At 39.8% G+C, this 15,364-nt stretch overlaps 1 protein-coding gene across 1 annotated transcript; it reads left to right on the forward strand.

Annotated features, from left to right (window-relative positions):
* Window positions 1–8,315: 8,315 nt before the first annotated feature.
* On the forward strand, window positions 8,316–15,320 carry LOC139399598 (RNA-binding protein 43-like). Its single transcript, XM_071144959.1, has 4 exons — window positions 8,316–8,423; window positions 13,449–13,636; window positions 13,804–13,892; window positions 14,233–15,320. Exons 1-4 carry the CDS (start codon window positions 8,323–8,325, stop codon window positions 15,211–15,213), a joined length of 1,359 nt encoding a protein of 452 aa, XP_071001060.1. The 5' UTR covers window positions 8,316–8,322; the 3' UTR covers window positions 15,214–15,320.
* The last annotated feature ends 44 nt before the right edge of the window (window positions 15,321–15,364 follow it).

The following is a 15,364-nucleotide window of genomic DNA, read 5'->3' on the forward strand; positions in this document are numbered from 1 at the left end:
CCACATCTCAACACTAATAAACTACAGGATACAGCAGATAGACCACATCTCAACACTAATAAACTACAGGATACAGCAGATAGACCACATCTCAACACTAATAAACTACAGGATACAGCAGATAGATAGACCACATCTCAACACTAATAAACTACAGGATACAGCAGATAGAAAGACCACATCTCAACACTAATAAACTACAGGATACAGCAGATAGAAAGACCACATCTCAACACTGATAAACTACAGGATACAGCAGATAGACCACATCTCAACACTAATAAACTACAGGATACAGCAGATAGACCACATCTCAACACTAATAAACTACAGGATACAGCAGATAGACCACATCTCAACACTAATAAACTACAGGATACAGCAGATAGACCACATCTCAACACTCATGAACTACAGGATACAGCAGATAGATAGACCACATCTCAACACTAATAAACTACAGGATACAGCAGATAGACCACATCTCAACACTAATAAACTACAGGATACAGCAGATAGATAGACCACATCTAAACACTAATAAACTACAGGATACAGCAGATAGACCACATCTCAACACTAATAAACTACAGGATACAGCAGATAGACCACATCTCAACACTAATAAACTACAGGATACAGCAGATAGATAGACCACATCTCAACACTAATAAACTACAGGATACAGCAGATAGACCACATCTCAACACTAATAAACTACAGGATACAGAAGATAGACCACATCTCAACACTAATAAACTACAGGATACAGCAGATAGATAGACCACATCTCAACACTAATAAACTACAGGATACAGCAGATAGATCACATCTCAACACTAATAAACTACAGGATACAGCAGATAGACCACATCTCAACACTAATAAACTACAGGATACAGCAGATAGAAAGATCACATCTCAACACTAATAAACTACAGGATACAGCAGATAGATAGACCACATCTCAACACTAATAAACTACAGGATACAGCAGAGAGATAGACCACATCTCAACACTAATAAACTACAGGATACAGCAGATAGACCACATCTCAACACTAATAAACTACAGGATACAGCAGATAGATAGACCACATCTCAACACTAATAAACTACAGGATACAGCAGATAGACCACATCTAAACACTAATAAACTACAGGATACAGCAGATAGATAGACCACATCTCAACACTAATAAACTACAGGATACAGCAGATAGACCACATCTCAACACTAATAAACTACAGGATACAACAGATAGACCACATCTAAACACTAATAAACTACAGGATACAGCAGATAGATAGACCACATCTCAACACTAATAAACTACAGGATACAGCAGATAGACCACATCTCAACACTAATAAACTACAGGATACAGCAGATAGACCACATCTCAACACTAATAAACTACAGGATACAGCAGATAGATCACATCTCAACACTAATAAACTACAGGATACAGCAGATAGACCACATCTCAACACTAATAAACTACAGGATACAGCAGATAGACCACATCTCAACACTAATAAACTACAGGATACAGCAGATAGATAGACCACATCTCAACACTAATAAACTACAGGATACAGCAGATAGACCACATCTCAACACTAATAAACTACAGGATACAGAAGATAGACCACATCTCAACACTAATAAACTACAGGATACAGCAGATAGATAGACCACATCTCAACACTAATAAACTACAGGATACAGCAGATAGATCACATCTCAACACTAATAAACTACAGGATACAGCAGATAGACCACATCTCAACACTAATAAACTACAGGATACAGCAGATAGAAAGATCACATCTCAACACTAATAAACTACAGGATACAGCAGATAGATAGACCACATCTCAACACTAATAAACTACAGGATACAGCAGAGAGATAGACCACATCTCAACACTAATAAACTACAGGATACAGCAGATAGACCACATCTCAACACTAATAAACTACAGGATACAGCAGATAGATAGACCACATCTCAACACTAATAAACTACAGGATACAGCAGATAGACCACATCTAAACACTAATAAACTACAGGATACAGCAGATAGATAGACCACATCTCAACACTAATAAACTACAGGATACAGCAGATAGACCACATCTCAACACTAATAAACTACAGGATACAACAGATAGACCACATCTAAACACTAATAAACTACAGGATACAGCAGATAGATAGACCACATCTCAACACTAATAAACTACAGGATACAGCAGATAGACCACATCTCAACACTAATAAACTACAGGATACAGCAGATAGACCACATCTCAACACTAATAAACTACAGGATACAGCAGATAGATCACATCTCAACACTAATAAACTACAGGATACAGCAGATAGACCACATCTCAACACTAATAAACTACAGGATACAGCAGATAGACCACATCTCAACACTAATAAACTACAGGATACAGCAGATAGATAGATCACATCTCAACACTAATGAACTACAGGATACAGCAGATAGATAGATCACATCTCAACACTAATAAACTACAGAATACAGCAGATAGACCACATCTCAACACTAATAAACTACAGGATACAGCAGATAGATAGACCACATCTCAACACTAATAAACTACAGGATACAGCAGATAGATAGATCACATCTCAACACTAATAAACTACAGGATACAGCAGATAGATAGACCACATCTCAACACTAATAAACTACAGGATACAGCAGATAGAAAGATCACATCTCAACACTAATAAACTACAGGATACAGCAGATAGATAGATCACATCTCAACACTAATAAACTACAGGATACAGCAGATAGATAGATCACATCTCAACACTAATAAACTACAGGATACCGCAGATAGATAGATGACATCTCAACACTAATAAACTACAGGATACAGCAGATAGATAGACCACATCTCAACACTAATAAACTACAGGATACAGCAGATAGACCACATCTCAACACTAATAAACTACAGGATACAGCAGATAGATAGACCACATCTCAACACTAATAAACTACAGGATACAGCAGATAGATAGACCACATCTCGACACTAATAAACTACAGGATACAGCAGATAGATAGACCACATCTCAACACTAATAAACTACAGGATACAGCAGATAGACAACATCTCAACACTAATAAACTACAGGATACAGCAGATAGACCACATCTCAACACTAATAAACTACAGGATACAGCAGATAGATCACATCTCAACACTAATAAACTACAGGATACAGCAGATAGATAGACCACATCTCAACACTAATAAACTACAGGATACAGCAGATAGATAGACCACATCTCAACACTAATAAACTACAGGATACAGCAGATAGACCACATCTCAACACTAATAAACTACAGGATACAGCAGATAGATAGACCACATCTCAACACTAATAAACTACAGGATACAGCAGATAGATAGACCACATCTCAACACTAATAAACTACAGGATACAGCAGATAGACCACATCTCAACACTAATAAACTACAGGATACAGCAGATAGATAGACCACATCTCAACACTAATAAACTACAGGATACAGCAGATAGATAGACCACATCTCAACACTAATAAACTACAGGATACAGCAGATAGATAGACCACATCTCAACACTAATAAACTACAGGATACAGCAGATAGACCACATCTCAACACTAATAAACTACAGGATACAGCAGATAGATAGACCACATCTCAACACTAATAAACTACAGGATACAGCAGATAGATAGACCACATCTCAACACTAATAAACTACAGGATACAGCAGATAGACAACATCTCAACACTAATAAACTACAGGATACAGCAGATAGACCACATCTCAACACTAATAAACTACAGGATACAGCAGATAGACCACATCTCAACACTAATAAACTACAGGATACAGCAGATAGACCACATCTCAACACTAATAAACTACAGGATACAGCAGATAGATAGACCACATCTCAACACTAATAAACTACAGGATACAGCAGATAGATAGACCACATCTCAACACTAATAAACTACAGGATACAGCAGATAGACCACATCTCAACACTAATAAACTACAGGATACAGCAGATAGACCACATCTCAACACTAATAAACTACAGGATACAGCAGATAGACCACATCTCAACACTAATAAACTACAGGATACAGCAGATAGATAGACCACATCTCAACACTAATAAACTACAGGATACAGCAGATAGATAGACCACATCTCAACACTAATAAACTACAGGATACAGCAGATAGATAGACCACATCTCAACACTAATAAACTACAGGATACAGCAGATAGATAGACCACATCTCAACACTAATAAACTACAGGATACAGCAGATAGACCACATCTCAACACTAATAAACTACAGGATACAGCAGATAGATAGACCACATCTCAACACTAATACACTACAGGATACAGCAGATAGATAGACCACATCTCAACACTAATAAACTACAGGATACAGCAGATAGACCACATCTCAACACTAATAAACTACAGGATACAGCAGATAGATAGACCACATCTCAACACTAATAAACTACAGGATACAGCAGATAGACCACATCTCAACACTAATAAACTACAGGATACAGCAGATAGATAGACCACATCTCAACACTAATAAACTACAGGATACAGCAGATAGATAGACCACATCTCAATACTAATAAACTACAGGATACAGCAGATATATAGACCACATCTCAACACTAATAAACTACAGGATACAGCAGATAGACCACATCTCAACACTAATAAACTACAGGATACAGATAGATAGACCACATCTCAACACTGATAAACTACAGGATACAGCAGATAGACCACATCTCAACACTAATAAACTACAGGATACAGCAGATAGATAGACCACATCTCAACACTAATAAACTACAGGATACAGCAGATAGACCACATCTCAACACTAATAAACTACAGGATACAGCAGATAGATAGACCACATCTCAACACTAATAAACTACAGGATACAGCAGATAGACCACATCTCAACACTAATAAACTACAGGATACAGCAGATAGATAGACCACATCTCAACACTAATAAACTACAGGATACAGCAGATAGATAGACCACATCTCAACAATAATAAACTACAGGATACAGCAGATAGACCACATCTCAACACTAATAAACTACAGGATACAGCAGATAGACCACATCTCAAGACTAATAAACTACAGGATACAGCAGATAGATAGACCACATCTCAACACTAATAAACTACAGGATACAGCAGATAGACCACATCTCAACACTAATAAACTACAGGATACAGCAGATAGATAGATCACATCTCAACACTAATAAACTACAGGATACAGCAGATAGATAGACCACATCTCAACAATAATAAACTACAGGATACAGCAGATAGACCACATCTCAACACTAATAAACTACAGGATACAGCAGATAGACCACATCTCAACACTAATAAACTACAGGATACAGCAGATAGATAGACCACATCTCAACACTAATACACTACAGGATACAGCAGATAGACAACATCTCAACACTAATAAACTACAGGATACAGCAGATAGATAGACCACATCTCAACACTAATAAACTACAGGATACAGCAGATAGACCACATCTCAACACTAATAAACTACAGGATACAGCAGATAGATAGACCACATCTCAACACTAATAAACTACAGGATACAGCAGATAGATAGACCACATCTCAACACTAATAAACTACAGGATACAGCAGATAGATAGACCACATCTCAACACTGATAAACTACAGGATACAGCAGATAGACCACATCTCAACACTAATAAACTACAGGATACAGCAGATAGACCACATCTCAACACTAATAAACTACAGGATACAGCAGATAGACCACATCTCAACACTAATGAACTACAGGATACAGCAGATAGATAGACCACATCTCAACACTAATAAACTACAGGATACAGCAGATAGATAGACCACATCTCAACACTGATAAACTACAGGATACAGCAGATAGATAGACCACATCTCAACACTAATAAACTACAGGATACAGCAGATAGACCACATCTCAACACTAATAAACTACAGGATACAGCAGATAGACCACATCTCAACACTAATAAACTACAGGATACAGCAGATAGATAGACCACATCTCAACACTAATAAACTACAGGATACAGCAGATAGACCACATCTCAACACTAATAAACTACAGGATACAGCAGATAGACCACATTTCAACACTAATAAACTACATGATACAGCAGATAGATAGACCACATCTCAACACTAATAAACTACAGGATACAGCAGATAGAAAGACCACATCTCAACACTAATAAACTACAGGATACAGCAGATAGATAGACCACATCTCAACACTAATAAACTACAGGATACAGCAGATAGATAGACCACATCTCAACACTAATAAACTACAGGATACAGCAGATAGATAGACCACATCTCAACACTAATAAACTACAGGATACAGCAGATAGATAGACCACATCTCAACACTAATAAACTACAGGATACAGCAGATAGACCACATCTCAACACTAATAAACTACAGGATACAGCAGATAGATAGACCACATCTCAACACTAATAAACTACAGGATACAGCAGATAGATAGACCACATCTCAACACTAATAAACTACAGGATACACTAAGAAACTACGATTCCCCTCTATTGGCTCCTCCCCTCGAGGACCACAGCTCTCTATAGGCTCTTCCCCTCTATTGGCTCCTCCCCTCGAGGACCACAGCACCCTATAGGCTCTTTCCCTCTATTGGCTCCACTGCAAAAGGATAGGTAAAGACACTGGCAGTCACTGCAAAAGGATAGGTAAGAAGTTGTGCTAGCTTTATCAAAATATATCAACTCAAGATTCAAATCACAAATGATCACAGAATAATATGTGACATATTGTCATATTGCTTTTTGACAGCACCCCTTTTGATTTTAATGATAGAATTGTTCAGAAAGTGAGCGTGGACCTGAATGCCAAAACATTCAAGAGACCTGGCCAAGAAGGCAGCAACAATCAATACATTCCAGATTTAAAACATACCATGAGACATCCATGTCTTCATCACTGGAAAAGATCAACGGGTTGAGTTTGATATCCTTTCATTTTATACAAGACCACATGTTGATCTGAGCCTGATCGAAGATAATAAACAGTGGTGTGAAGAAGATAATCTAGGAACAATAGCTGATCAATATATTAGCAATCAGTTTTATTCTTGTCTTGCAGTGTATACAGATGGTTCAAAGGATGCCATGAATGGGAAGACAGGAGCAGGTGAATTTATTCCTGAGTTTAATGTTAATCTAGGCAAGATACTAACAAATGATTTATCTGTATATTCAACAGAAATGGTTGCCATAATTGTTAGCTTGCAATGGATAGAGGAGTTGTAAACAAGAAGATCAGTAATATGTTGGGACTGTGTAGTTTACGATCTGGGAGGTCAGAATGTGAGGATTGTGAGGAATGTGAGGAAATTAAAACGTTGATTCTGAAAAATGGGTTAGATTGCTGGCAGATACAATGGGACGAAAGTAGTAAGGGCAGACATATTTATAATACAAGGAAATCTGCACGGGAGATAGTGTCATATAATGGGAACAGAAGAGAGGGAGTTATGTCGTGTAGGATGAGATTAGGACATATGGGATTGTATTCCTCTTCACATTTGATAGGGAAACATGGTACAGGGATGTGTAATGGCTGCATGGTAGCGGAAACGGTTGAACATGTATTATTATATTGTGAAACGTATTATGCAGAAAGAGAGAGGTTGTTTGACAGGGTCAGAGAGGTTGGACGTAATGGGGAGTGGGTGGTATTTTGTGTGTGGGTGATGGGAGTAGTGAGGTTAGTAGTGAGATTACATTTGATTAGAAATGCAGGGTTAGTTTAGAGAATATAGTGGTATAGATAGGGAGTGACTGGCCTCACACTCCAGTGAAGTAGGTTTCGGTGTGAGCACCTGTCAGTTGGTTGCGATTCGCCAACATAACTTAAAGAAATAGAGGAAGAAGGAGGAGTTATGGTGTCCCTGTGCATTTCGAGAGAATCGAAAGTGAAAGGTTGTCAGCAGCAACGCCATAGACTCTGCCGCGTTCACTCTGAAATTTCCGAGTTGCTAACTGGTTATAGTTATACACGTGCCCGCGTCAACGGATAACAAGTCGGAAATGTACGAGTTTCCTAGTTCCGATTAGCATTTGAACGCGGCATCAGTCTATGCGTGACGCTGACAACTTTTCACTTTTCTCGAAATGCATAGTACGACCATACTTCAGTAGTGACGACCTTATTTTGAACAAACCGACAACCCGATATAGGTAAGTTTGATTCAAATAACAACTTTTTGAAGGATAATAAAAACATGTTTGATGTTAATGCATAATATTTTACATCAAGTATATTTTCAGTGTTTTCTTAGTGAAAAACGGGAGAGGGAAATTGGGAATCGGATTACAATATTGCCAAACTTAAACAAATCACATTGATTGATTAAACGTAGATAACTCACATCTATACACAGTTAATTTAATGCAATAATATTGCGTGCTGTCAATAATTACTTTTCAGTTACATTCCAGTTCTTCACTTTACATTGCCAAGTACCACAGGCTAGTTTGTTTATGGTCTTTCTAGTTGCAATGCGTCGATACTTATTTTTTAAAACATTCTAAAACCCTTACCGTGTACCTACTGTATGTTTTTGCGTGCCGTGCTTTGTCTGCTGAAATCCATACATTTTAATAAAACGTTATTAAATCAAATAAAACCACAGCTGTACTTCTTTAGGATTTGGTTGGCTGATCGCATCCAACTTTTAGTTGTAGACACCGCCACCTACTGTACTGTACTGGTATGATGCCATTCACGACCTTCCCTACGTTACATTTTTGTTATGGTAATACAACATTGGAAACAAGGAAAATTGCCCTGCCAACTAATAGCCCTCACAACAACAACAAAAAACACCACCCCTTCCACTATTTAACCCGATCTAATACTACTCCAGACCGATAGTCTGAGAGGACAGACCACTTACCACTCAACACCCAAAGCAACTGTTCTGCAGTAAATCCTCACAATCCCGAGTATTTGTCAGCTACTGCCTCCACAACTTATATTTTCTGTCACTTCTGATCCATTTCTGCAGTATAATTGACAACCATGGCTATGAATGCTAAAAAGCCCACCTTACTGAAGCACATATTCTTAGCATCACTCTCTTGGTCTCTGCCTACTCACAGGAATCCTCTCAGGATCCCTCACCCTGTACCCATCTTCCTCTACCACTCAAATCAAATTGTATTGGTCGCATACAGATGTTTAGCAGATGTTATTGCGGGTGTAGCAAAATGCTTGTGTTCTTCGCTCCAACAGTGCAGAAGTCATAAACAGCACAATGCTTGAAGCACAGCGAAGAGCTGCTGGCAAACGCACAAAAGTGCTGTTTGAATGAATGGTTATGAGCCTGCTGCTGCCTACCACCGCTCAGTCAGACTGCTCTATCAAATCATAGACTTAATTATAACATAATAACTCACAGAAATACGAGTCTTAGGTCATTAATATGGTCAAATCCGGAAACGATCATTTCGAAAACAAAACGTTTATTCTTTCAGTGAAATACGGAACCGTTCCGTATTTTATCTAACGGGTGGCATCCATCAGTCTAAATATTCCTCTTACATTGCACAACCTTCAATATTATGTCATAATTATGTAAAATTCGGGCAAATTAGTTCTCAACGAGCCAGGCGGCCCAAACTGTTGCATATACCCTGACTCTGCGTGCAATGAACGCAAGAGATGTGACACAATTTCCCTAGTTTAATATTGCCTGCTAACATGCATTTCTTTTAACTAAATATGCAGGTTTAAAAAAAGATATACTTGTGTATTGATTTTAAGAAAGACATTGATGTTTCTGGTTAAGTACATTCATGCAACGATTGTGCTTTTTTCTCAAATACTCTTTTGTTAAATCATCCCCCCCTTTGGCGAAGTTGGCTGTCTTTGTTAGGAAGAAAGCCTTCACACAGTTCGCAACGAGTCAGGCGGCCGATTACCGATTGTTATGAAAAGTTGAAATTGGCCCTAATTAATCGGCCATTCCGATTAATCGTTTGACCTCTAGTATTGGCTATTAATGGTACGTTTGATGCCGGAGCTCCAAGGCATGTGTCGAGATCGCTAAGCAGTGTACTTCGAAACAGTTGCCCTGTTCACTTGCTAGTCGGAACCAGGATACTTGAAAATATTAAAACCATGACCAGAGAGAGACTGTCAAAGAATATAGCATGACCAGAGAGAGACTGTCAAAGAATATAGCATGACCAGAGAGAGACTGTCAAAGAATATAGCATGACCAGAGAGAGACTGTCAAAGAATATAGCATGACCAGAGAGAGACTGTCAAAGAATATAGCATGACCAGAGAGAGACTGTCAAAGAATATAGCATGACCAGAGAGAGACTGTCAAAGAATATAGCATGACCAGAGAGAGACTGTCAAAGAATATAGCATGACCAGAGAGAGACTGTCAAAGAATATAGCATGACCAGAGAGAGACTGTCAAAGAATATAGCATGACCAGAGAGAGACTGTCAAAGAATATAGCATGACCAGAGAGAGACTGTCAAAGAATATAGCATGACCAGAGAGAGACTGTCAAAGAATATAGCATGACCAGAGAGAGACTGTCAAAGAATATAGCATGACCAGAGAGAGACTGTCAAAGAATATAGCATGACCAGAGAGAGACTGTCAAAGAATATAGCATGACCAGAGAGAGACTGTCAAAGAATATAGCATGACCAGAGAGAGACTGTCAAAGAATATAGCATGACCAGAGAGAGACTGTCAAAGAATATAGCATGACCAGAGAGAGACTGTCAAAGAATATAGCATGACCAGAGAGAGACTGTATATAGCAAAGAGCTGCTGTTGATAAGAGTGTGTATGTTTATTATTTTCTTTTCACCGCTGTCACTGTTTTTATTCAACATTATTACAAAACATAAAACGCCCTTCTCCCAATCGCGCTGCAGGTGCAATGAATGAGTAGACAAGTGTAGCGATAGCCCTTTTTCTTGTTATTTTAATATGGAGGAATATATCACTTTCTCTGGTCATAGGAACAACACGAATCTATGCATGCATATTGGTTATGCGGTACGACTCGAGATACGCCATCAGGTGGAAGACTGTCTGTCCCCTCTCTCTGGTCAGTCTCACCAGAGGAAAGGAAGGAGAGAGCAGGGACCATGACAGATGGACCCTCTGCTGCTCTCTTGCTCCCTCCTCCCACTGAGAATAAGGCCATGTTCAAAACAACTGAACTCTTTACTCTGAAATCTCAGACTTCCCGAATTCAGTGCGTTCAAGACAACTGGGAACTTGGATGACCATCGTTTTGAATGGTCATCCAACTCAGAATTCCATGTCGGAAACTCGGGCATGTTTCTAGAGCTCTGACTTTCCGACCTGCAGATCACTGACATCATGATTTGACCTGTTGAGTTGTCTTGAAAGCACCATGACAGATGCAGGAGGTACCATCAGTCCAGTAAAATAAAAAAGCAAATTATTTAAATTTATGCTCAGCTGTGCCTTGCAAGTGCTACACCAACTGATCTATTTTGTTATCAAAGCTTGAGTTTTAAAATATAATATGGTCTGAGAAGAACAATATTACCAGGCCAGGCACATAGCCAATATGCTGTGATATTGTATTAGTCCTACTGCTCGTCATTCCCACAACAAATGTTTTATTAGGTTAATGTTACATTTTTAAAGTAATGTTTTAAAAAACAATAGGAGTCGTTGTCCACAAAGCGGTGTTGCTCCCGCCTATCCTTTCTTTGGATTGGTGGATACATTTGGAATATTCGATGAGGGTTGTTGACGTCAACCCGAGAGATGCTATGCTACTAGCCTCATGTCATGAATATGCATAGACATCTCGAGACAACTCCGATATAAAGTGTTTTTTTCTCAAAGTTGCCGGGATGTCACGTGTCCTACTTATATCAGTACACTCGTAACAACTTAAGCATTACGAAACTTCTATTCAGTCAAATTTACCTCATGTAGCAAATAAGCCATACATTTTTTAGTTCGACACACTCTCATTGACCTGCATACAAAAGCTCCTTGTTTGGTGGGCAAAACAAGGGGGAAAAACGCCTCCTGCCGGAGGGAGACAGATTTTCCGCCGAGTTGGGCCTCCCTCTTCTACTCTGGTAGAAGGCAAAAAGGCTATGCTGCGGACGCGCTGCGGGGTGTGGGACATCATCTATAATAATATGGCTGCTCTAAATTCTTTTGACCAGCAGGTGCCACTAGTGTACACTGTGTTGATCAAAGCCCTGAGTAATGAACCTATTTGACACAATTCGCTGAAAAACCTCAATGCTTCAGGATGATTTGTGTCCATCACTAGTTATTGACGCATAGCAACTCAAAGGAGTCAGAGGTTAATAAAAAATAAAAAAAACTCTAACCTCAACTCCGTGAGAGGCCGGCAGATTGCGATATTGAGTCGTTTCATCTTACCGTCCAAATGGAACTTATGCAGCCGGCTATACACTCATATCTAGGGCACTATAAAATCCACATTGTGGACAGAATCATATAATCCAGACATTAAAATAGAATTCAACAATATATATTTTTTAAATTAACTTTGTAGGAAATCAACAAAAACAAATTGGACTTATTGGAAAATGCATTCATTTGCGAAGCAAGTCACAAGAATGCCCCGGTCTGTGGGTATTTGCACACTTGTCTACACTTTGCATATCCGTTAGCGACGATTCTAATGATAACCTTCTGTTAGAAACGGAAAGGTTTTCCCAAAAACCTTCCCAAATGAATGTTAATTAAAAAGTAGCCTACCTGGCAGAATGATTATTTGCTTCAAACCAGGTGGTCATTTTACGAACTCTGCAACCACATGAGTGCTACAGAAACACTGCTTAGCCAAACAATGGTCTCTTCCTGGTGCACACTTGCACGCCAAAACATTAAAACGTCTTTATTTTTCCCCCCAGACCTCTAAAATGGTCTCCTGATGTGGTTTAAACATTGTTGTGGACTTAGAACATTAAATTCTGAAATGTTTTCTTTTTGAAACCTGAAACTATTCGGGGGAAACGGAAATCTGGAAAAACTAAATGGAATTTGGGGGAAAACATGCTTTCTTTATGAAACACAATTGTTCACCTACATGCTGCATTAGCTAATGCTAGTCCCAGATGTTGCATATCACATTCAGCCAATAAGACTGCTACAACCTGAGGTGGTGTCACCTGTGGTCGTTGCTCACCTCTATGCCCTTTCCCCAGTACTGTCATGGAGGGAACACCCGTGGAGGTGCTTGGCGTCCCCGACGATATCCTTGCCTCTGTTAGAATGGTTGACAAGCTCACGATACACTTCCAACGACCAGGGAACGGGGGAGGAGAGGTAAAGAGAGTACAGTTTCCATCCTACAGCCCAGGACAGGCCTTTGTCATATTTGAGGATCCAGAAGGTAGGCTTATCGAATGGATGGAACTACAGATATCTATTTTTTTTTTAGGTACACATAGTCTAATATTAGTTTGTGATAATGTACTATTTGCTACAGAATATATGGATACAGTACATTTGTGGTAAAAACCATGTCATTCATCTAACTTCCTCTCCTCTCTGTTGCAGTGGCTGCACGTGTGTCGCAGCGGACCCATGTCTTAGAAGTGGATGGGCAACACTTTCCTCTTAAAATCAGGAACGCTGACACGCCTGAGGTAGTAAAAAGACACATCATATTGCAATCCATGTCCTGTAAAAAGGATGGTTACAATTTCCTTTATTGAACCTTTCATTTACCAGGGAATAAACTATTTTTCGAGTTGAGCTGGCAAGCGGTCATGACGAAGTAGTCAGCATGTACATACAATACTTTACATTAAAAACAATAAGTGGTCAACAACATTTTTTGTTCTCAATCAGAGCTTTAAACTCAGTTAGCAACACCATCTACCTTCAGTTTTCAAGGCGTTTGCAGGTCATTCCAAGACCAACGAGCGTTGCAGAAGAGTTCTATTTTTTCTCTTGTTTTATTTATGTGTTATGTGTGTGTCGCAGGTGGACGTGCCAGTCAAGGTCGATCTGGATGTGAGCATGTTCTCCAAGGACAGCGAGGAGGTGCTCCAGCCTGTGAACGAGATTCCCCAGCTACCCATTCAGGGCTCCTTTCAGAAGTTCACTGCAGTGAAGGCCCAACTGCAGCAGGTCTTACCCCAGGACACAAACACCCTGCGCCACAGCAGCCCTTCGCCATCCAGTCTCAATAGCCATGCCTCTGGGGCCATTTCCAAATCCTCAATCCGCTGCAACCCATTTCCCAGCCCACAAGCAACAGGGTATGTTGGGGACAACTTGACCCATGTCAGGAACACATCCCCCAAACCAGTGGAACCCATCTCCCAGACCAGTGGAACCCATCCCCCAAACCAGTGGAACCCATCCCCCAAACCAGTGGAACCCATCTCCCAGACCCCATCCCCCAAACCAGTGGAACCCATCTCCCAGACCCCATCTCCCAGTGAGGTCTTCTTCATAACGGACACAGATGTGCTCCGTTATGCCCAGTGCGTCAGGAAAAAGGACATTGATTCCATTCTTGGAGGCCACACAACTCAAATGGATGTTAAGCCAGCTGAAGGTTCAGACCTCCACTATGTTTTCATTGAAGGGAAGAGTCCAGAGGGGGTTATGGAAAAGCTGCAGGTTTTTTTCAACAAGCTTCATTTAAGACTACGAACTCAAGAAATCCCACTATGGACACTCGATCGTGACCGACAGATTAGAATTCATCAACTGGTTCAGAAGTATAATATAATTTATCCTACTGTCCTCGTCGATCAGGTTGGAGATCTCCTCCGCCTTGTAGGACCTTCCAAGGAAAGTTATGAGATGAAGCAGAGGCTCCTGGGAAAACCCATAGACCTGCTACCAGCTGGGCTAACAGGGAGGGTAGTGGACAGGAGTACCCATGGTGCTCCCATCCCATGGGCTCCTTCCCCCGTACCTGACCCCGTGTCTGCTACTGCACCAGATTACTAGTAAATTAACTACATTTTGCAGTAGCTTGGTGGTAGTGGAACTAAAATCAAATCTAGATAGTGTTTGCAGTAGTTCATTACTTGTTGTCATGTAGCAGTGTAGCTAACTACTGGAACTACATACTACGTTTTACCATGTAGTGGTGTAGCCA

This window comes from Oncorhynchus clarkii, unplaced genomic scaffold (genome assembly GCF_045791955.1).
Source record: "Oncorhynchus clarkii lewisi isolate Uvic-CL-2024 unplaced genomic scaffold, UVic_Ocla_1.0 unplaced_contig_2059_pilon_pilon, whole genome shotgun sequence".
In the NCBI taxonomy this organism is placed as follows: Eukaryota; Metazoa; Chordata; class Actinopteri; order Salmoniformes; family Salmonidae; genus Oncorhynchus; species Oncorhynchus clarkii.

Bases quoted from the DNA above. Each gene is read 5' to 3' on its own strand.
- LOC139399598 (XM_071144959.1), top strand. From the start codon at position 8,323: ATGCGTGACGCTGACAACTTTTCACTTTTCTCGAAATGCATAGTACGA. The intron at 8,424-13,448 runs GTAAGTTTGATT...CCCTTTCCCCAG, and splicing joins AAACCGACAACCCGATATAG to TACTGTCATGGAGGGAACAC. The intron at 13,637-13,803 runs GTAGGCTTATCG...TCTCTGTTGCAG, and splicing joins CATATTTGAGGATCCAGAAG to TGGCTGCACGTGTGTCGCAG.